General features: G+C 41.5%; 1 protein-coding gene across 8 annotated transcripts in view; it reads right to left on the bottom strand.

The window, feature by feature from the left end:
- Otud7a (OTU deubiquitinase 7A) overlaps positions 1-23,435 on the bottom strand; it is a 317,930-nt gene that overhangs the window by 91,892 nt on the left and 202,603 nt on the right. For 7 of the 8 annotated variants that reach the window (XM_087188263.1, XM_087188261.1, XM_087188260.1 and 4 more), the window contains one exon: positions 6,948-7,130. In XM_087188263.1, the coding sequence (XP_087044389.1) occupies positions 6,948-7,130 (183 nt within the window). Of the gene's footprint in view, positions 1-6,947; positions 7,131-10,055; positions 10,233-10,684; positions 10,758-23,435 lie in introns of all 8 variants that reach the window. The other variant, XM_021264731.2, reaches the window with a different exon arrangement.

Raw genomic sequence — 23,435 nt, 5'->3', positions numbered from 1 at the left:
TTTATTGGTACATTGTAGATATACAACACAATTACATTTCTCATTGGGAATTGTACCTTTACATAATGCATCTTGGTTCTTATTTTTTCCCCATTCCTAGCCCTCCCTTCACTCCCTCCACCCTTCCCTATTTACAAAGACTTTATTTCCATTTTTTCCATTTCTCATCATTTTTCCTTTCCCTTCTTTCCTTTCCCCAGCCCCTCCCACTACCCCTACCCCTTTGGACCTTTTCTTCCTATTTTACATTATCGATTATTCATTCTAATCATCGGCACATTTTAGGAATACAATATAATGACATTCATCATTGGAAATTTGCACCTTTACATAGTCTCTCTTGGTGGTCAGGGTGTATGATCTTCTTGATGATCTTCTGCGTTCTATTTGCCAGTATCTTATGAAGGATTTTTGCATCTATGTTCATTAATGAGATTGGCCTATAGTTCTCTTTTTCGGTTGGGTTTTTCTCTGCTTTGGGGATCAAGGTGATGCTTGCTTCCAGGAATGAATTTGGGAGTATTGCTTCCCTTTCAATATCATTGAAGCATTGAAACAGTAGTGGCAGTAGTTTCTCTATAAATGTCTTGCAGAATTCAGCAGTGAAGCCATCAGGACCTGGGCTTTTCTTAGCTGGCAAGTTTTTAATTATGTTTTCAATTTCATTGATTGATATTGGGTTGTTTAGAATTTTCAGGTCTTCTTCATTCCACTTTGGTAATTCATACATATCTAGGAATCTGTCCATTTCTTCTGTGTTTTCCATCTTATTGGCATCTGCCTTGATCTTTATAATTTTCTCCCTTATATGAGCTTTGGCTTGATTTGTTCTTTTTCTAGAAGTTTGAGGTTCAACATTAGGTTGTTTAATTGTTTAATTGTTCCTGATGTAAATTTCCTCCTATAAATTTCCCTTGTAGGACTGGTTACATTGCATCACAGAAGTTTCTGTATGTTGTATCAGCACTATCATTTAATTGTACAAATAGTCTAATTTCTTCTATTTTATCTGTGATTCACTCATTGTTCAGGAGAGTGTTATTTAATTTTCATGTGTTTTAATTTTTGTGGCTTCTTTTGCCATTGATTTCCAATTTCATTGCATTATGGTCTGATAATATGCATGAGATCATTTCAATTACTTTGTATTTACTTAAGCATGTTCTATGACCTATGATGAGAACATTGTGTGTGCAGCTGAGAAGAATGTGCATTCTGATGTTGTGGGGTGGAACACTCTGTAGACATCTAGTAAATCCATTTGTTCACAGATTTGGTTCAGTTCTGATATTTCTTTGTTGATTTTTTTTCCTAGTTGATCTATTTGTGACAGTGGGGTATTGAGGTCCTCTATTATCATTGTGTTAGTGCTTATTTGATTTTTTATGTCCCCTAATATTTGTTTTATATAGTTGACTGCATTGGTATTTGGTGCATATATATTTATGATTGCTATCTCTCCCTCTTGGAGTTTTCCCTTACCAAGTATGTAGTGACTTTCTTTATCTCTCTTGATTGGTCTTCGCTTGAAGTTCACTTTGTCTGCAAATAGAATAGTTACTGTGGCATGATATACTGTTTCTCATCCTTTGATGTTAAGTCTATGAACTTCTTTTTGAGTTCAATATGTTTCTTGGATGCAGCATATTGTTGGAACTTTTTTACTAATCCATGCTGCCAGTCTATTTCTTTTGATTGGTGAATTGAGATCATTTATATTGATGGGTATAATGGATATATATTGGCTTATCCTTGTCATATTATTTTCCTGTTGTTGATTAATTGTCTTTCTCCTCTGTTTAATGGCTTTCTTTGCCTGGTGGACTCTATTGGTGTTCTTGGAATTGTAGTCTTCATTACCTCTTTCTAAAATATCCTTCAGAACATTTTAGAGAGCTATTTGGTGGTCATGAATTTCTTCAGTTGTTATTTGTCACAGAAGTATCTTATTTCTCCACTGATTTTGAAAGATAGTTTTTCAGGGTACATCAGTCTGGGTTGGAGGTTGTTTTCTTGTAGGACTTCATATACTTCACTCCAAGCTCTGTTTGACTTAAGGGCTTGTGTTGAGAAGTCTGCTGTGATTCTGATGGGCTTTCCTTTATACGTGATTTGTTTCTTTTCTCTAACAGCTTTTAATATTCTGTTTTTATGCTGTATTTCTGAAATCTTGCTTTTCATATGCCTTAGTGTATATTTATTTTGGTCATGGCTAATTGGAGTTCTATATGCCTCACTTATCTGTATATGAAATTATTTTTACATGCTTGGGAAGTTTTCTGCCATTACTTCTGTGAACAGTTTTTTTTTAAATGTCATTTGAGCTGTCTCCTGCTTTTTCACTGACTCCAATCAATCTTATGTTGTTCTTTGCATCATCTTGCAGCTGTTGGAGTGATTTTTCATGGTCCCTTTTCATAGACTTTCTTTTGGTGATTTCTAACCACAATCCTGTGTTCTAGATCTGATATTCTGTCATCACCTTGGTTTTTTGCCTGCATATAGTTTTAGTGGAATTTTTAATCTGGATATCTGTTTGAATCAGTTTCATGGATTCCATTTCTTTCCTATGTTGGGCATTCATGGTCCATCATTTTCCTAAGCTCTTCTATTTTCTTTTTATATCTGTGTCTACTCTAGATTCACCAAGTCCTTCATTATGATTGTCATCTCTTTTTTTTTTAACCTGAGAGATTATTTCTGATCTGATTTTCTCTATAGCTTCATTCATCTGTTTTTTTTTTTTTTTTACTTCTGCTACCATTTCAGAAAATTAAGGTGGGTGGCTTCTGATTTCCTCTCTGTCATTGTCCCCTGGGCTTTTCCTGGGTGGGCTGGAGGTCTGGGATGCATTTACTTCTGCACCTTGTCATTTTCTATTTTTTTATTTTAATTTATTTTCTGTGTTGATGCTTGTAAACTGCTTATGGTAGGTAGCTTTATCACTCATTTTGAGGCATCCCTAGGAAATGTCTATTCCTCAGAGATGTCTTCTAGGTAAAGGTAGCTCTTGGTCTTCATGTCTCTCCCAAGATCCTACCCTCCCAATTTATTAGGGAGGAGAAGTCGTTATTTATTTGGCCCAGCACTCAGATCTTTCGAACTGGAGTATGGTGATTATTATGAACCCAGACAATCACAGTACTGTCATACAAGGGAAGACAATTGATTACAATAGGTAGGACATCCTGGGTTAAGTAGTACAACTGTCAATAGCAATAGCATCAAGCACAGCCTAGAAACTGATGAACTGTGGTAACACTTTGGTGCCTTTAACTGTAAGGCCAAGATCTACAGTTATAAAATAAAATCCAATATAAAACAGGAACTTGTATGCAGTGAATTTCCCCTTAGTAGAGTGATTTTACCCTGTGTGGGGGAAATTTAAGAGGAGTAGGGGAAAAATAGAGAGATAAATGAAGAGAAATATAGTAGAAACAAGATTGAAGGACAAAGCATGATCATCCAAGCTTTGGGAAACTGGAGAAGAGGATATGAAAGAATGAAGGAGAAAGGAAAAGAATATTGAAAACGGAAAAGAGTAGAGACATTATTCACTCACATGAAAATATCAAAAAATCAAGAAAGATGGTTGAGGAAAGACAGAAAAAAGATGAACAAAACAAAACAAACAATAAAAGTAAAAGCCTAAACAACCAACAACAACAAAAAAAGACAGAAAAAGGAAAAACAAAACAAACCGAACAAACAAAAAACAGTAAAATTCCTCTGGTGTCCACAGTTCTGTGGTAGTGTCTAAGTCAGAGCCCAAATCTAAGTCACAGCTGGGTAAGCCCACCAAGTCTGCTGGAGGATTGGCCTGAGGCTGCTCCCAGCCCCCTGTATAATTGGCCCTCCCAGCCCTTCATAGCCTCCTCTGTTCCACCCTGCTGGCACATCTCCTTCCCCTCTCATGTGGCTAGGAGCAGGGCAGGGGGAAAGCTGTGGGCTGACTCACTGCCCCTGTGGCTGCTGCAGAGACAGCAAAGGCGCTCAGGTCCCACTTCTCTCTCCTCTCTTGCATAGTTGGGGTGGGGGGTGCTGACTTCCCACTCATTGCTCGGCTGCTGCCCAAGGGTGCCTAAGTCTCATGTCCCTCTCCTCTCTCATGCTGGGAGCAGAGCAGGAGGAGTGGTGCTGTTCTGCTCACTAGCTTCACTGCCGCCACTGTGGTCCCTCCTTCTTTCAATACTGGAAACTAAGAATTCTAGAGCAACATAACCCAAGATAAGCAGACATGCACCTAACAATATAGCATCAAAACAAATAGAGAAGGAAGGATGAAATCAGAGGAAGAGAGAGATAATGCATGCTACAATGTCTACCTTGATTATGGTTCATACAGGCAGCAGATGAGGAGATGCAGGAATGATCTAAGATAACAGTTCATACACTGTATCTTTAGTGACAAATATTATATCTTGAATAATAAGGCTGAGTTAATAGAAACAAAGACAACACACTCTCATGGGTTATGAGGGTCTACGAAACAAACAAGGCGAGAAACGGAATTGCACAAATACCAGAAAGAATACTACATATCTTCAGATATTATTTGTACATTTAGAAAACCAAAGTCATTCTCTTAAAACTATTAATATTAAGAAGAGAATTCGTATAGATGATTGGATAAAAGCTAAGCATGAAATGAGTTGTTTTTCTCTATGCCTAAAGTCTTAATTGAATCCAAATCCATAGAGAGGTGCATAAAATGTTCTTGGATGGGAGAAAAACATCACAATTGCCAATTCTTCTTAGTAAAATAAAAATATAATTCAATTTTAAGGTTTACATGGTAGAATAAATATGCAAAAATAGTGAAAATTTTTATAAAAGCATAGCAGTAAAAGGGTTTATTTAGCATAGAGCAATAGGATATGAAAGCTCTAGGGTCAGGAGTGACATGCTGGGCAGCCACATGGGTGAACAGAACCACACTCAGGAGCAGATCCGGGGTCTTCTGGGCTTTAATATGCGGCACAGTTGACATTTTAGTTAATGCGAACAGGATGGTTTATTTAATAACAGTACTTAAATAACTCAATCTCAATCCAGAAGAAAGCAGAACTAGGTCTTTTACTATTTTGTGTGTGATATATTTCAAACTGAAAAGACCTAAAGAATAAAATTTAAAAACACATATGGGAAAAATGTTTCAGTAACTCTGTATTCCATGAGACTTTCTAAAGCAAGAGAGGAGCTCAGCAAATGACAAGACGAACATTAAAATGTGACACCATTTTTCATCCTTCAGAGTAGAATAACAAGGTAAAACCATCACAATGATATCCAGTGGGACTTGTGTTCCCATGTTTATTAGAGCACCGTTCACAATAGGCAGGTTAAGGAGTCTTCCTAACTGCCTGTCAGCAGATGAATGGATACAGAAGATACAGTATATATACATATATGTATATATATACGTATATATACACATATATATATACATATGTATATATACATATATACAGTGGAACATTTTCAATAAAGAAGAATGAGATCATATCATCTGCAGAAGAATGGACAGAACTGGAGGTCATCATACTGAGTAAAATAATCCAGGCTCAGAAAGACGAGTGTCACATGTTTTCTCTCATACATGAAAACTGAAAAACAGAAAAAGGTGACCTGAAAGTAGGACAGGGAGTAGCAAGAAAGGGAAGGGGACTGCAGGCAGGGAAGAGAGGAGAAGAAAGGGTACAAGAGGAGAGGAAGGTGTTCAGCAGGGTGGCTGGATAAAAGCATGATGTATTCATGCATGGAAATGTGACAGTGAAACTCATTAATTTGTACAATTAATATGAGTTAATAATTATAATTAAATTTTCTTGTTAAAAAAGAACATCTAGCCTGGCACTGGTGGCACAGGCCTGTAATCCCAGCACTCTGGGAGGCTGAGGCAGGGTCATTACAAGTTTGAGCCCAGCCTGGTCAACTCGGCAACTTAGTGAGACCCTGACTCAAAATAAAAGTAAAAGAAAGGACCAAGAATAAAGCTGAGCATAAAGACCCTGGGTTTAATCCCTGGTACTACAAAATAAAAAATTCCAGTGCTAGCAAGAGTGAAGGGAAATACACAACGAGCAGAAATGTATTTTGGAAGGATTCTGAAATTACTCAATATTGTTATTAAATTAAAAGCACACACAAGTTGGCACAGCAAGTCCATTTTGGGACACTAACCTATGAAAAGGTTACACCCATATATAAGACTACAAGTATAAGAATATTTACTTCAGCATTGTGCACAGTGGCAAAGCCAGAAAACAAACACAAAATTCAAGAAAAACCAGAATGATGGCTTATGTAGGAAGCTTAAAATTTAATGACTACTGTGAAATAAAAATGTAGCTCGAAAGTGGATCCGTACTTGATCCCTCGCTCGGTGAAATCAGCACTTGGCGAAGTCTGATGTGCCTTTCACTCTGAGCCTTTGCATTCTGAATGAGCCTGCTGGAGACGCAAGTGGAAGCAGACTCAGATGATTGGGGTATTACGCCAGCGAGATGGGGGTGGGAGAAGTCTTTGAAGTTCCCCTTATATCACTGCATTGTTTTTTACTTTTATGATCAGAAACAGAATAGAGGAGATGGAGCACATGGGACATGGGCATGATGCTACAGATATGGAAATAAATGAAGGAGGTGTTTGGTTTGGACAAAAACAGGTGTCCAGGAGGATCACTCCTCTTCAATTCCTTAGAGGACTGCTGGGTCCCAAAGGAACTGGGCTCAGTCGCCTGCTTTTCAGAGGCAGAGGTAGGAGTCACAAATGGACACTGCGAGGGACATGTCAGTCTACTGTGAGGAGTGATGCACTGAGGGTCCCACTGATCTGCACTTGGGAGGTGACAGTGATGACCCTGCTATTCTTTGGACCGCCCTGTTGCCCACTCGCCTGGTACCCCATCCCAGGCGGCTGTGCCTAGGCTCAGGCCTTAGCGGTACCTTGGGGAATGTCGTCCTGCCTCTGCAGGCAGGGCCGCTCCACCTTGTGCCCAGGCTGGTGTAGCTCTCGCTCAGGCTGCTTGGGGCACCTCCCTTCATTGAACACATGTGGCAGGTTGGCTGTGTGCACCTGTCGGAGCTGCTCATAGTCGCTTAGAGCAGCCGTTAGGTCCCAGTTTTTGCCTATGGGTAAGAAATGACAAGAGATTACAATGTTAATGGATGAATAATAGTCTCATTGCAGAAAACACTTGTGGCAAGAAGGGCTGCCATGAATATGTTCACTAGTGACCTTTTCACCGGCAGTTCTGGGCTATCAAAAGGGTAATTACATCTGTACACCTCTGGAGGTAGAATTTTACATGCATAGACAGTGATTTTCTGAAACCTGTGACTATGTCTAATCTCATAGCCTGTGGGTTCGTTCACACATCATACATATGTAAACATTGTGCTACTCATTATATCCTCCTTTCAAAATAAGGTTATAAAGCTTCCTCTATGAAGGGGAGTACGGAGGAAGAAAACCCACGTGGAACAGCACTGGTTCAGGACACTTAAAATGGTCAGGAGGCTTTGTCAAACAAGATTTCAGGGACATCCATGGCTGAATTTTTGAACTAAGCTATCCACACACACTCACTCAAGGACATACCAAACTTGGAAACTGGGTGGAACCACAGCTTTCTGGAGGGATTCATTAGCCACTGTCAGTTTGTGAACTCCCCAGATCCCATTGTTTCTCCCAAACTTCCCAGATATGGAGACATCCCTCTCTTACAAACTCTTGGTTTCATGCTTCCTAACAATCATAATCATAGTTCTTGCTAAAGCCACCATCTTGTAAAACCCCAGAGCACATTTTCAAGGCTGTTTGAATTTGTTGATAGCTTGAGTCTCCAGTGCTGTAATGCTGAGAGGTGGGGCCTAGAGAGACGATTGGATCATGTGGGTGCTAACTGAATCAATGGATTAATCAATCCATTGATGAGTTCATAGCTGGATGGGCTGTTAGGAAATGGGGCCCAGTTGGAGGAAGTAGTTGTGCCTTTGAAGAGTAGATCTTGTCTGTAGCCCCTTCCTCTCACTCAGGCTCTTTCTCCTCTTCTCTTCTTCCCTGTTGCCATGAGGTGAGCAGCTTTGCCCTTCTGCCATGTTCTGCCTCACCTCAGGCCCACAGCAAAGGAACTCACTGACCATGGACTGAAACCTTTGAAACCATGAGCTACAATAAACCCTTCCTCCTTTATGTTGCTTTTCTCAGGTAATTGGTCACTGCAGTGAAAAGCTGATTAATGTAAGATTTTTCCCAGAGCCCCCTGTGCATGCTGTCACCATGAAAACTTTCAGGCCCAAGTCAAAAAGAGGAGAGTCACCAGGAGTGTGCTCAGGGGGCCACAGGGCAGCCCTGTGATGCAGATTGGAGGTGTCTTGTCATTGCATGCGTCTGTTAGCCAACTGAGGCATTACTGAGAAGATGCATGTCAGCCATCAGCGAAGGTCCCCCATCTGTTCTCCCCAGAGGCCTCTCACTCTGCTGATGTGCTGACTTTCCCATGACTCTTCTGGATGCTTCGATCACCAACTTGGACTCACACATACTGTGCTATGTGCCTGTCCTGTATCCCTAACCAGTGAGCATCCTGGTTCACACTTGGCAGCTGAGTTCAGCTGGTGTTAAGTGAAAATGCTGCCTGAAGATGGAGGTAAAGAGGCAGCAGCACTGTCTTCTCAAGAGCCTCGTTCCCAAGTGCTCCACTCTGACGCTTAAAGACTATCTCAAGGAGAAACTAGAGCCATTTATAGCTAAATGGATGCATATCGAGGCCATACTCTTAAGTGAAATAAATAGGACACACATGCGTAAATACTGAATAGTTTCTCTAGTGTGAGAAATTGAAAGTGTAAATAAGGATGAAAATGATTAAAATGAATAATTGATACTTTGAAATAAGAAAAGGTCCAAGGGTTTGGGGATGGCGGGAGAGGAAGGGGAAAGGGAAGAAGGGAAAAGAAAAATCATGAGAAAGAAAAAAAAATGGAATCAAAGTCTATGTAAATAGGGAAGGGTGGAGGGGGTGAAGGGCGCACAGGGAATGGGGCAAAAATAAGAACCAAGATCCATCATGTTCTGGTACAAACATCCAATGATAAATGTAAATGTATTTTATACTTAAAATGCACCAATAAATATATATATATGTACTTTAGTGCTGTTGACAGTGTCCAAGAAAGAGGCCATGGAATGAGAAGAAAACAAGACAGACCTCAGGCACCTTCACCGGCTGTTTGGACAGCCAGAGCCCAAGCCCACTATGCCACGTCTCCCACTCTGTATAATTCCACTGACAGTCGCTCTGGAGAACCAGGGTCGTGCATATTGATACAGGTGCCTGGACTGGGGATGCCTGAGTGACTGGCTCGGCACTGCTGTGTGGGACAGGCTGTATCTGTGCACAGGAGACCTGAAGGATAAGGACAGGGGCAGGGGATCCTTGTGAGATATAACAGTGGGGGTGTTGATGGTGTATGGGACTATTATCGGTAGTATTGTCAGCAGCAGAGGCGGCAGAGGGGTGGACAGTGGAAATGACAGATTTGGTTTAGGTGAGCTAAGCTGAAGATCAGAGAAATTTGGTTCTACATACTGAAAGAACGCCCTCTATATAAGGAAACTGTCCCTGTGTATTCAATATCAACATCTATCCTTGCAAAATTAGTGTTCTAAAGATAAAGAATATATAAGAAAAAAGGAAAGAAAATTAGGTTGGCAACACACATTCAAGGCCAAAGGATATCTATAAGATAAAGAAAATAGGAAGGTATGAGCTAAGAAACTTCTACACCTATTACAATTTGGATGTGGTCATTTGTCAACTTGACACCCAAACACATCTCCTTAAACCTCACTTAATCTCCAAATCAGGACATCAGCAAGTTCATGATTCCTTTTAACATAGTACAACCATCCTGTGTACAACTAGAAGCACAGTATCCCCAAATCTCAACAGTTCCAGCATTTCTTAAAAGTCCAACTTCAAATCTCTTCCCAGACTCAAGGCAAACTCCTCACAACAAATACAACAACCACAACCACAAACAACTTACGCAATCCCGAGGTGGGATGGCACAGGGTAAAGTATGCCATTCCAAAGATAGGAACGGGGGATACAAAAAGCATTACACCAAAGCAATCCGTCACACAAACAGGAGATCCTACAGCTCCAACTGCATTTGGGGACTTTGAGGATGGCCCAAGGACTCTGGAGGAAGCCTCACTGAAGCCTGAGAAGAAAAAAGAAAACAGAAACTCCTGAGCACCCGGGCCGGTAAACGGGTGGGGGGCGGGGATCGCAGCCTGGGAGTAAAAGCACCCAGCGTGTTTGTGACGGTGAAGGTGGGGAATGAGCATGATGCAGAGCATGTGCAGCGGGGAGATGTGGCCAGGATGAGCGTGGACCATGCAGGCAGGAGGAGGAGGTGCCAGGAAGGGCACACTCTGGAGGTCTTGAACAAAATGCTGTGGCGTTGGGACTCGACCCCACCGCAGAGATGAGCAGTGGAAGCATTTTCATTAGAAGTGGGACTAGGTGAGAGGTTTTATTTAGAAAAATAAATTACTGCACTTAAGCAAAATTACTCTGGTTAAATAATAGAGAGCTTAGAGCTTGTGGAGACCTGGAGACACAAAGGATACCGGGAGGCAACTGCAGCAATGTAGACAATGATGGCCTTACCCAGTGCTGAGGAGGATGGAGAGGTGAAATTTCTAGAGGTAACTGCAACAACGAAACCTCAGAGCTTGATTGACTGGAAGGAGAAGAAGGAAAGGACCTACATAACTGGCCAGAAACTGGCTGGCTGACTTACAGAAATCCGCATTTGGAATATTACTCTGCCATTAAAAAGAATGAAGCTGTAATCCTAGCTCTCTACAATGCTAAGGGAGGATTATCACAAGTTTGAGCCCAGCCTGGGCATCTTAGTGAGACCCTGGCTCAAAAAAGGAAAAATCCTCAGTACCATAAAAAATGGATGTGCGCACACACACACACAGTTCTAAGTGGTGTCTGGGCAGAAGGCAGACCGGGGGTTTGGTGCAGGTTCGAGATGAAATCCTTTACGATCCTGGACGCTGAGGCAGGAGATGGTGGAGGTGGCCCAGCAGACTCACAAGGTGTCCATGACCTCCAGTGAATGCCTGTGAGCCTCCGAGTAGCGACGTCTCTGATCTCCTGCCTTGGCCCTGGCTGTGTGCACCTCTAGGTCCTTGGCCTCCTTGGAAAACCCAGAGTGGCTTCTGTCTCTTTCACCAAACGCTGATGCACACAGAATGTGGTCCTGGAAATGGCTCCAGGGAAACAGAAGCACAGGCCACCGAGGGACAACGTGAAGAGCCAATAGTTGTTATATTATGGGTACAGCACTGTGATGGAAAGACAGGCACGGGATAGGGGTGGCCTCGTCCTTCTGAACCACTGAAGAGCAACAGGGAAAACTGGTGAGCTGGATTCCATCTCAGCTGTGCAGTCAGAGCTCCCAGGACCTCCCTTAAGGAAACTGAGCTCTTCCAGCCAAGGAGGCCTTGATTCAGAAGCCAGGCCTTTGATACTGCAGGTTCAGTTGAACTGGAAACCTTTCTAGATTTCTTGTGAACACCACTGGGCAGTGATCAGGAAAGGTCTGCTGTGGCCTGCTAGTTTAAATCAGGGTCCAGCGTATGAGTGGATGAGGATTTGACAAGAGAGTCTCTTGCCAACTCAATCACTGCTTTCCCTGTGCGCTACCCACCCCAACGCCCACCTGGGTAGTTTGGGAGAAGCCTACAATGGCACTTCCCAGAGTGGCTCTCCTTGTAAATTCCAGGTTGCCAAATGAGAAGCATCCATGCAAGGTTTAGAAGGCAGCAGGAGAATGCATCCTACTCTGGGGTCAGCTGCCAGCAGGGGCAGACAGAGCCTGGGGAGCCAGGGGAACCCCTTCCTGAAGTGGTCAAGGCAATGACAATGGCTCTGCTAAGTCACAGCTGCCACGGGTGTGCGTCTGCAGAGGCGGTGTCCAGGGCTTTGGCATGGTAGGCAGCTGACAGCAGCCGCATGACTCCTCTGAGGCAGAGAAAGACTTCTCAGTCACCTCCTCATACCATAGGTTTCCCCGACCTTCGCTGGTCCACCCTCCAGGGGTGCTGCGAGCCCCTAATAGTCTGTGTGAAGATTCTTATCTCTTGCATACCCAAAATGTCTGGAGTGTTCCTGACAAAGCCCTGGCTGTATTCACATGTATACCCACACATGTACACAGCTGTCCATTGCTCGGTTTCCATGGGAATTAGGTCCAGGACCCCTGAAGCTACCAAAATCCATGGATGCACAGTGGTGCCAGGGCTGGGAGATATTTGGGAGCTCAAGAAGGAGAGAAGATATGACCACCAGGTGGCAGTAGAACACATAGCTTTAGTGGAGCTGCTTCCACAGGCAGGCATGCTGGGAAGAGAGAGGTCCAGGAACTGCAGCGGCCTGGAGGGGAGGGAGGTTTCTACTGCACAGGGGAAGAGACACACAAGACAGGGAGTGTACAGTACATTAACTTGACTGGGCCCCAGGGTGCCCAGGCATGGGGTCAAGCATGATTCTGGGTGCATTAGGAGGGTGTTTCTGGATGAGCATCTGAAACTGTAGGCTGAGTTAAGCAGCTTGCCCTCCCCAGTGTCGTGGGGGAGTGTCACCCAATGTGTTGAAGGCCTGAATAGAACAACAAGGCTAAATAAGGACCACCCCCCAGCCATCACCTGCTCTGAGCTGGCCTTGCACTCACGCTGGAACTCCACTGGATCCCTGGTTCTCCATCGAACCTGGGACTTGCCCATCCACATAACTGTATGAGGCAGTTCCTTACAATAAGCCGATCGCTGCCCCCCCCGCCCCCGCTTCCTCTCTGTAACATATATGTATGCACATATACAAATGTGAGCCAGCAGGAGATCAGGAGTGGAGTTCCAGGGCACTGAGCTCCAAAGGGCAGCAGGGGCTGCAGCTCTAAGAAGCACAGGCTCTGTCCTGTCAACAGCCAGCAGAGGCTGAGGGGGCTTTGCGGGCTGTGTAAAACGGGGAGGCTCTACATGGTTGAAACTCTGCTTATTTTGGCTATATTTAAAACAACTGGCTGTGTTGGGGTGGGGGTTTAGCTTAGTGGTAGCCTAGCACGTGCAAAGCCCTGGGTTTGAATCCCAGTAATGGGGAAAAAAGGATATCAAAATTTTGAGTTTAAAGCTGGCAGTTTTTTGAGCTAATAGATCTCACCCTACACTGAAGAAACAACCAAGTTAGGGGCCAACAACAGAGTCTGTCTGTGGTTCATTCATACAACACAAGGTCAGCAGGACCAAAGCAATACACTCTCAGGAGGATTTTTAGAACATATATAATCTGTTTTCAAAATCTCAGATTTTTGAAAAAATAGAACTTGATGTTTTAAGAAAATGAATGAAATTAGAGGCTATCTTGCACTCAGTCACACTAGCGGCTGTTCACCTTGATGTCTGAACAGCACCACTTAATGAGCTGCCTCACAGAGGTGAGGCCTGTTGGAATAAAAGTCACATTGCAGAGAGCTGTGGCTCAGCCTGCCTTTCACTGAGCTGAATCACCCTCTTGTAGCCAGGCTGAAGCTACTGGCTGACATCAGCCAGAGCAAGCAGCTCGGGCTCTAATCCAGGGATGGAGTGTGGAGGCCGCAGCTTCCCTGAAGGTCCATGGGGTAAGGGGTGGGCCCTGGGTGGAGCTCTGAGGGTAGCAGAGACTCTGAGAGGCAAGGCCTGCTGAGAGGCCATGAGGTCACTGGGGTTATGTCCCTGAAGGCCACCGTGGGATTTTCTCACTTGCTTTTTGCTTCCTGGCTGGTAAGGAAAGTGGTTTTGCTCTTCTACATATTCCCACCATGATGTCCTGTCACAGACTGAAAACAATGGACCCACTTGATTATGGACTGGAATCTCTAAAACTGCGAGCCAAGTTACAGGAAACCTTTTCCATGTACAACTTAAAATATCTCAGGTATTTTGTTACAGTGATGGAAAAATAACTAACATACTCTATCAAGTCTCCGGGATTTAAGCTTTTTTTTCCCCCCAGTACTGGGGATTAAACTTAGGGCCTTTGCACTGAACTACATCCTCAGCCTTTTTAAAATTTTGAGACAGGGTCTTGATAAGTTTCCCAGGCTGGGTTTGAACTTGCAACCTTCCTACCTCAGCCCCCTAGAGTGGTGGGACTACAGGCATGTGCCATCATACTCAGCTCCTAGCCTTTCATCTTAAAAAGGTGCTTTACAAAGAATCATAGTATTGATTTTCATAAAGTTAAAAAAAAAGCTAAGTCAATTGTCAAAATGAAATTGGTCCTGAAAATTAAAATGTACTCTGCTGAGACTGATGGTAGCCACCAAAGGTAGGATTTGCCAGGGATTCTCTCCCCCCGAGTGGACACCAAGAGCTGTAGATCCACACAGTGTTTAAAAAGAAATCTATTCCTTTCAAGTAAATTATTTCAGTTAAAAATTCCTCAGGCAGCTTTTAAGAACAGAAATCAAACTAAATCCTGAAGATCAGAGAAATAAACCACTGTTGGGACTTGGATGTTTTCCAACCTGGCCTCCAGGAGGAGTCTTAATTCATCTCTTCTAAAGAAAGCCTTCACGCATTTTCCCTCCAGTTCTCCCTTGACATCCACCCATGCCCTTCCCAGAGTATCTGTGTGCCACAGACCAGCGATGGAGACTACCACAAGCCCCTGGGGTATAGGCCTTACCCCTGGGCCTGGAGCTTCCACAGGGAGCCCAGTCCCTGTGCAGGACCATGTGGGGAGGGGTCAGGCCATCCACAGGGCAGAGAGAAGGTCTGCTGAGCTCCAAGAATATGTTTTTGCTTATTGAGTATCCAAACAAAAGCCTGTTGTAATTCTATGGCTACAAAATAGTGAAATCAACTGCTCCTAGTGCAGAGGAGGCTTCTGGCCCACTATACCATCATTCCCAGTGCAGAGGATGCTTCTGGGCTGCTGTACCACCACTCCAGCACAGAGGAGGCTTCCAGGCTGCTGCACCACCACTCCCAGTGCAGAGGAGGCTTCTGGGCTGCCGTACCACAGCTCCCAGCACAGAGGAGACTTCCGGGCCCCCGTACTACTGCTCCCAGCAAAAGCAGGTAAACAGTGTGGGTGCCAGCAGCACAACCAACCCCCCCACCCATCAAAATGAGAAGACACGTAAACAACTCTCAAAACTAGCTTTCCAGATCATCTGCAGCAACCTCAAAGGGAAACAAGATGGAACACTCTGATGCTCAAACACCTAGACTCCCTGAACTGGCAAAAAAAGAGGATCTGGAAAAAAATGAAATAAAAAATAATTTCTCAGATAATAGAAGAGATTGTGCTCATAGTGCAAGACATGATTAATAAATCTAGAAAGGAGCTGAGGAACATGATGGAATCCCAACATAGGAAACAAATGGAATCCATAAAACAGATGCAAACAGATTTCCAGGAGATTAAAAACTTCACTGAAAGCTTACACAGCAGAATGAGCCAATGCAAGGACAGAATTTCAGATATAGAAGATAAGATTGTGATTAGTGAACAGGAAAAGAAAAATTGCTTCAAAATTGTAAGGGAACATGAGAAATCAATCCACCAACTGCTAGACAATGCAAAAAATAACATAAGACTGACCAGAGTCAATGAACAAACTGGAGAGAGTGCAGATGACATAAAAAAACTTTTCACAGAAGCGATGGCAGAAAACTTCCCAAACAGGGGAAAAGAACTTGACACACAGATAAGTGAGGCATATAGGACTCCAAATAGCCTTGATCAAAAAAATCTACACATAGGCATATAATTGTTAAAATTCCAGAAACCCAACAGAAGAACAAAGTTCTACAAGGAGTTAGAGAAAAGAAACAAATCACATATAAAGGAAAGCCCATCAGAATCACAGCAGACTTCTCAATGCAAACCCTCAAGGCAAGAAGAGCTTGGAGAAACATATGGAAGCATTAAAGGAAAACAGCCTCTAACCCAGATTGATGTACCCTGCAAAACTATCTTTCAAAATTGGTGGAGAAATAAGATACTTTCATGACAAAGAGCACCTTAGGAACTTCATGAATACCAAACCAGCACTCCAAAAAATTTTAGACAATATCCTAGGAAAAGATAATGAGGATCACAACCCCAGGAAGCCCAGCAGAATGGGGATGACAAGAAATTAAATGTAAAGGGGGAGAATCCAACAAAAAGAAAAAGTCATGACAATGATAAGTCAATATGTATCAGTTATAACCATCAATGTTAATGGTCTCAATTCACCAATCAAAAGAAGGAGACTGGCAGAATGGGTCAAGAAGCAAGATCCAACAATATGCTGCATACAAGAAACACATTTAATTTAAAAAGAAACTCACAGACTGAAAGTTAAAGGGTGGAAAACAATACTCCATGTAACAGGAACCCGAAAAAAAGCAGGAGTAGCTATCCTCTTTGCAGATCAAGTGGATTTCAAACCAACCCTAATTAAGAGAGACAAAGAAGGACACTACATCCTTGTAAAGGGAACAATCCAAGAGGAAGAGATGACAATCATAAACATATGCACCAAACATTAGTGCACCCAACTATATAAAAGAAATACTAACAGACATGAAAAGTCACATATGCACTAATACAATAGTAGTGGAGGACCTCAATATCCCACTGTCACAAATAGGTAAATGAACTACACAAAAAATAAGTAATGAAATACTAGAACTCAATCAAAGTCTTGAACAAATGAACTTTACAGATGTTTACAGAGTCTTCCACCCCACAAAATCAGAATACACATTCTTCTCAGCTGCACATGGGTCATTCTCAAAAATAGACCACATACTCACACATAGAACATGTTTAAGTAACTGCAAAGGAATTGAAGTTATGCCCTGTATATTATCAGACCATAGTGTGATGAAATTGGAAACCAAAAGCAAAAGAAACCACAAAAATTTCATAAACACATGGAAATTGAACAGCACACTTCTGAATAAACAATGGGTCATAGATGAAATTAAAGAAGAAATCAGACAGTTCCTTCAATTAAATGACAATGACAATACAACATACAGGAATCTATGGGACACAATGAAAGCAGTCTTATGAGGGAAATTCATTATCAGTGAATACTTATATTAGGAAAACAGAGTGAGTCCAATTAAACAACCTGATGCTGAACCTCAAGGTTCTAGAAAAAGAAGAGCAGGACAAACCCAAAGCTCATACAAGGGAGGAAATTATAAAGATCAGAGTGAAATCCATTTAATGGAGACTAAGAGAATGATACAAAAAATCAATGAAGCCAAGAGTTGGTTCTTCGAAAGAATAAACAAAATTGACAAACCCTTAGCCAACCTTTTCAGAAAAAGGAAAGAAAAGGCCAAATCCACACAATTAGGAATGAAAAGGGTGAAATCACAACAGATCCAGCAGAAATCCAGAGGATCATCAATACCTACTTCAAGACCCTATATGCCAATAAGATGGAAAACAGAAAAAATGGACAGATTCCTAGATATGTATGAATTACCAAAGTGGAACGAAGATGACCTAAAAATTCTAAACAACCCAGTATCAATCAATGAAATTGAAAACATAATTAAAAACTTACCAACTAAGAAAAGCCCAGGTCCTGATGGCTTCACTGCTGAAGTCTACAAGACATTTAGAGAGGAACTACTGCCACTACTGTTTAAACTCTTCAATGAAATTGAAAGAGAAGCAATACTCCCAAATTCATTCCTGGAAACAAGCATCACCTTGATCCCCAAAGCAGAGAAAGACCCAACCGAAAAAGAGAACTATAGGCCAATCTCACTAATGAACATAGATGCAAAAATCCTGCATAAGATTCTGGCAAATAGAATGCAGAAGATCATCAAGAAGATCACACATCCCGACCAAATGGGATTCATCTCAGGGATGCAGAGATGGTTCATCATATGCAAATCAATCAATGTAATACACTATATCAATAGAGCCAAGGACAAAAACCATATAATCATCTCAATAGATGCAGAAAATCATTTGACAAAATCCAACACACATTTATGAAAAAAACCCTTACAAAAAATTGTTATAGATGGTCTCTACCTCAAACTGATAAAAGCCATCTAAGAAAAACCTGCAGCCAGTATTATACTAAATGGTTAAAAACTGAAATCCTTCACACTAAAATCAGGAAAACAACAAGGATGTCCAGGATCACTACTCCTGTTCAATATAGTCTTGGAAACATTAGCCACAACAATTAGACAAGAGAAAGAAATAAAAGGAATAAAGATAGGAAATGAAGAAGTCAAATTGTCATTATTTGCAGATGACATGATACTCTATATAGAAGACTCCAAGAACTCCACCAAAAGTCTTCTAGACTTAATAACCAAATTTAGTCAAGTAGCTGGTTACAAGGTCAACACACAAAAATCAATACCTTTCCTCTACATGAATGACAGACTCACTGAGAGAGAAATAGAGGAAATAATTCTTTTCACAATAGCATCCAAAACACGGAAATAGCTAGGAATCAACCTAACAAAAGAAATCAAAGACCTCTTCTCTGAAAACTATAGCACTCTGAAAAGAGAGATTGAAGAGGATATCAGAAAATGGACAGACATCCCCTGCTCCTGGGTAGGAAGGATCACATAGTGAAAATGGCCATACTTCCAAAACTGCTATATAGATTCAATGCAATCTCAATTGAAATCCCAACAGCATACTTCATGGACCTTGAGAAAACAATCCAAAAATTCATTTGGAACAAGAAGAGACCCAGAATAGCAAAAGGAATTCTAGGTAACAGAGATATGGCAGAGGGTATCACAACCTCCAACTTGAAACTATACTACAAAGCTACTGTGATAAAACCAGCATGGTACTGGCAAAGAAACAGATCTGAAGACCTGTGGAACAGATTAGAAGATGTCAAAACAACTCCAGACACACTCAGCCACCTCATCTTTGACAATGGAGCCAAATACCCTCACTGGAGGAAAGATAGCCTCTTTAAAAAATGGTACTGTAAAAATTCGGTTTCAACTTGCCAGAGATTAAAACTAGACCTGTATCTCTCACCATGCACTAAACTAAAATTGAAATGGATTAAAGATCTAAATATTAAAACAGAAACACTGAACCAGCTGGAACAGAGGTTAGGTAGAGCTCTTGAAGACACTGGTGTAGGAAAAGATTTTATGAACAAAACCTCAGTTGCCTATGAATTAGCACAAAGAATCAACAAGTGGGATCTCTTCTTATTAAAAAGCTTCTGCACAGCAAGAGAAACCACCAGCAGTGTGAAGAGACAACCCACAATGTGGGAAAAAATTTTCACCTGCCGTTCATCAGACAAAGGTCTACTATCTACAATCTATAAAGACCTTAAAAAATCAGACCTCTCGAATTTAAAGACCCAATTCAAAAATGGGCATCTGAAATGAACAGACATTTCTCAGACAAAGAAGTAGAAACAGCAAATAAACATATGAAAAAAATGTTCAACATCACTGGTCATTTGAGAGATGCAAATGAAAACAATGCTGAGATTCCACCTCATCCCAGAAAGAATGGCTGCTATCGTGAAATCAACCAGTAGCAAATGCTGGCGGGGCTGTGGGGAAAGAGGAACCCTGCTCCACTGCTGGTGAGAGTATAGACTGGTGCAACCACTGTGGAAATCAGTATGGAGATACCTCAAAGAACTAGGACTGGAACCCCCATTTGACCCAGCTGTTCCCCTGCTGGCTATCTTGCCCAAAGAATTAAAAGAAGCATACCACAGTGATATATTTGCACCCATGTTCATAGCAGCACAATTTCTAGTAGCTAAAACTTAGAAGCAGCCTAATTGCCCATCAACTGGAGACTGGATCAAGAAAATGTGGTTTTTTAATAAAATGGAGTACTACTCGGTCATAAAAAGTTAGAAATTAGAGACATTTGTAGCTAAATGGGTGCACATTGAGGTGATATTCTCAAGTGAAAGAAATATGCACACGTGTAAATATGGAATAATTTCTCTAGTTTGAGGAGCTGAAAGTGTAAATAAGGACTAAAAAGTATGATAGATAATGTGAAATAGGAAGAAAAGGGGCAAAGGGGAAGGGGAAGTGGTAGGGTAGGGGAAAGGAAAGAAGGGAATGGAATTAATATGAGAAAATAGAAAAATGGAAACAAAGTCTTTGTAAATAGCAGGGATGGAGGGTTTGAAGGGAGGGCAGGGGAAGGGGGAAAATAAGAACCAAGAGAGATTATGTAAAGGTGCAAATTTCCAATGATGAACGTCATTATATTGTATACCTAAAATGTACCAATAAAATAAAGTTAAAAACCCCCCCAAAACAAAGAAACAAAAAACCAAAATAGTGAAATCATTTCCAAGTAGAGCTTGGGAGTCAGGTGAGCTGTGCCTGCTCTCCTCTTCCTAAGCTGTCTGGTGGAAAAAAATAGAAAGCTCAGGGAAGCAAGCGCAGAAGGCACTGGGCTTTGCATGCCCTGGCTGCTGGGGAGTCCTGTGCATCCCGGAGGCTGCATTCATGCCGGAGTTGGAATCCATCCAAGAGCCATGTTCATGCTCTCAACACAGATGCAAGGGAGTTCTCTTCTATGCTGCCTTGGTACTCAGGCACTAAACAGGTCCCTAGTAGGACAGCTTCAGGCAGACAATTACCAAAATAAGGACAAGAATCCTCAATTTGGAGAGCAGCATTTTCAGTCATTAGAACAGCAGGTTTCAGATGCACTGTGGGCTTATCTGGCAATAGCATCTACAGATAAGCTTGGTAAAATGGCCTATGCTTGATGTGTGTGGGAAGGGGCTGTAGTAAGGATGCAGGATTTTATTTTGGGAGCCATGAGACCACTGGCAAATCTCAGCTGCAGAGAGAATTGTTCTGACATTAATTTGATTTTTAAATTTCTGTGGTTTAATTCATAGACAGCGGAACAAATGCACAGGTTGTGTTCAGCTGGCTGAGTTTTATGATAGGTCGACACCTGTGTACCCACATCACAGCTAAGGTCTAGAGCTTGTCCTTCCCTTCAGCATACCACAATGCCACTTCCCAGCCAGCACTTCTCTCACAACATCCCCTTGCTGCATAACATATCATCACACACTTCATGACTCAAAACAACAAAGATTTATTATTTCGTGGATTTGAAGGCCAGACGTCTAAAGAACTTGGCTAGTGCCTCTCCTCTGGTCTTACAAGGCCAAAGTCAAGGTGTCAGCCAGGCTGTGGTCCCTCCTGGATTCTCCAGAAAGAAAATAAGCTTCCAGGCTCATTCAGGTATTAAGAGGATCCTGATCCAAAACGCTGGAGCACTAAGTCCCGATTCCCTTGCAAACTGTCAGCCAGAGATCACTGTCAGCTTAAAAGAATACAAATATTCTTTGGCTCCTTCCTCTATCATCTGGCCAGCAATAGTGGATTGATCCGCTTGCACACTTCACATCCTTCTGAGTGCCTCTTCATCATCTCTCAGGCTACTGTTTTCTTCTATTGCTTCCAAGGCCTCTGACGTTACTTTGAGCCCATGAAGATAATCCAGGCTAATCTCTCTATTTGAAAATCAGCTCACTAGCAGCTACTGTGAAAAACTGTACTCCAGAAAACTGGAAAATCTGGAAGAAATATAAAGACTCCTAGACACATATACATTACCAAGACTGAACCAAGAAGATATAAAAACCATGACTGATCCAATAACAGGCAATGAAATTGAAGCAACAGTGAAAAATCTACCAAGAAAAGCTTAGAACCAAATGGATTCACTGCTAAATTCTACAAGAACTTCAAGGAAGATCTAACACCAATATTCCTTAAACACTAATGAAATTAAAAGGGAAGGAGTACTCTCAAAGCCATTCCTGGATCTTACCATTACCCTGATTCTAAAGGCAGAAAAGGATCCAACCAAAGAAGAGAACTACAGGCCAATCTCCTTAATGAAAATATACACAATGGAATAAATAGGACACACGTGTGTAAATACTGAATAGTTTCTCTCGTGTGAGAAACTGAAAGTGTAAATAAGGACTAAAAGGTATAATAGATAATGTGAAATAGGAAGAAAAGGGGCAAAGAGGAAGGGGAAGTGGGAGTGGTAGGGAAAAGGAAAGAAGGGAATGGAATTAATATGAGAAAATGAAAAAAATGGAAACAAAGTCTTTGTAAATAGGGAAGGATGGAGGGGTTGAAGGGAGGGCAGGGGAGGTGGGAAAAATGAGAAGCAAGAGAGATTATGTAAAGGTGCAAATTTCCAATGATGAATGTCATTATACAGTATACCTAAATTGTACCAATAAAATAAAATTTAAAAAAAGAAAATAGACAAAAAAATCCTCAACGAAATACTGGCAATCAGAATTGAATAAATCATGTAAAAGATCATGGATCATGACCAAGTAGACTTCATCCCAGGAATGCAACGATGGTCTGACACACACAAATGAATAAAGATAATACATTACATAACAGAAGCAAGGACAAAAATCAGAGAGGACATCAGAAAATGGAAAGATAACCCCATTCCCGGATAGGAGGACCAATATGGTCAAAATGGCCATACCTCTAAAACTGTTATATGGATTTAATGCAACCCCAATCAAAATACCAACAGCATTCCTCACAGAACTAGAGAAGATAATCCTAAAATTCATAGCAATAGCAGTTCTGGGCAACCAGAGCAAAGCAGGAGGCATCACAATCCTGGACTTTAAGTTATATTATAAAGCTACAGTGATAAAACAGCATGATACTGAAACAAAAACAGACATGTGAATCAGTGGAACAGAATAGAGGATGCAGAAACAACTTCAGACATACTCAGCCATCTGATCTTTGACAAAGGGGCCAAAAACATAGACTGGAAGAAGGAGAGCCTTTTTGATAATGGTGTTGGGAGAATTGGCTATTGGCGTGCAGAAGATTGAATCTAGACCCATGTATCCCACCATGTACTAAAATAAAATTAAAACAGATCAAAAATATAAATATTAAAACAGAAACATGTAACCTGCTGGAAGAAAAATGGGTAAAACTCTTTAAGTCATAGGTGTAGGCAAGTACTTTCTGAACAGAACCAAATTGCAGAAGAAATAACACAAAGAATCAACAAATGGGATTATATCAAATTAAAAAGCTTCTGCACAGCAAAGGAAACAACCAACAGAATGAAGAGACAACCTATAAAAAGGAAAAAAATGCCAGCTATACCTTAGACAGAGAACTCATGTCTAGAATAAAGAGCTTAAAAAATTAGATGACTCAAAATTAAAAAAGCCAAAACAAAAAAATGGGCATGTGAAATGAATAGACACTTCTCAGAAGAAGAAATGCAAAAGGTTCATTAAATAAATGAAAAAATTCTCAACATCTCTGGCCATTAGAGAAATGCA

This window comes from Heterocephalus glaber, unplaced genomic scaffold (genome assembly GCF_053883595.1).
Source record: "Heterocephalus glaber isolate CG9 unplaced genomic scaffold, H.glaber_assembly_v1.0 deba00001531, whole genome shotgun sequence".
NCBI lineage: Eukaryota > Metazoa > Chordata > Mammalia > Rodentia > Bathyergidae > Heterocephalus > Heterocephalus glaber.
Note: the sequence above shows the minus strand (reverse complement) of the source record. Positions and strands in the feature narration are given on the sequence as shown.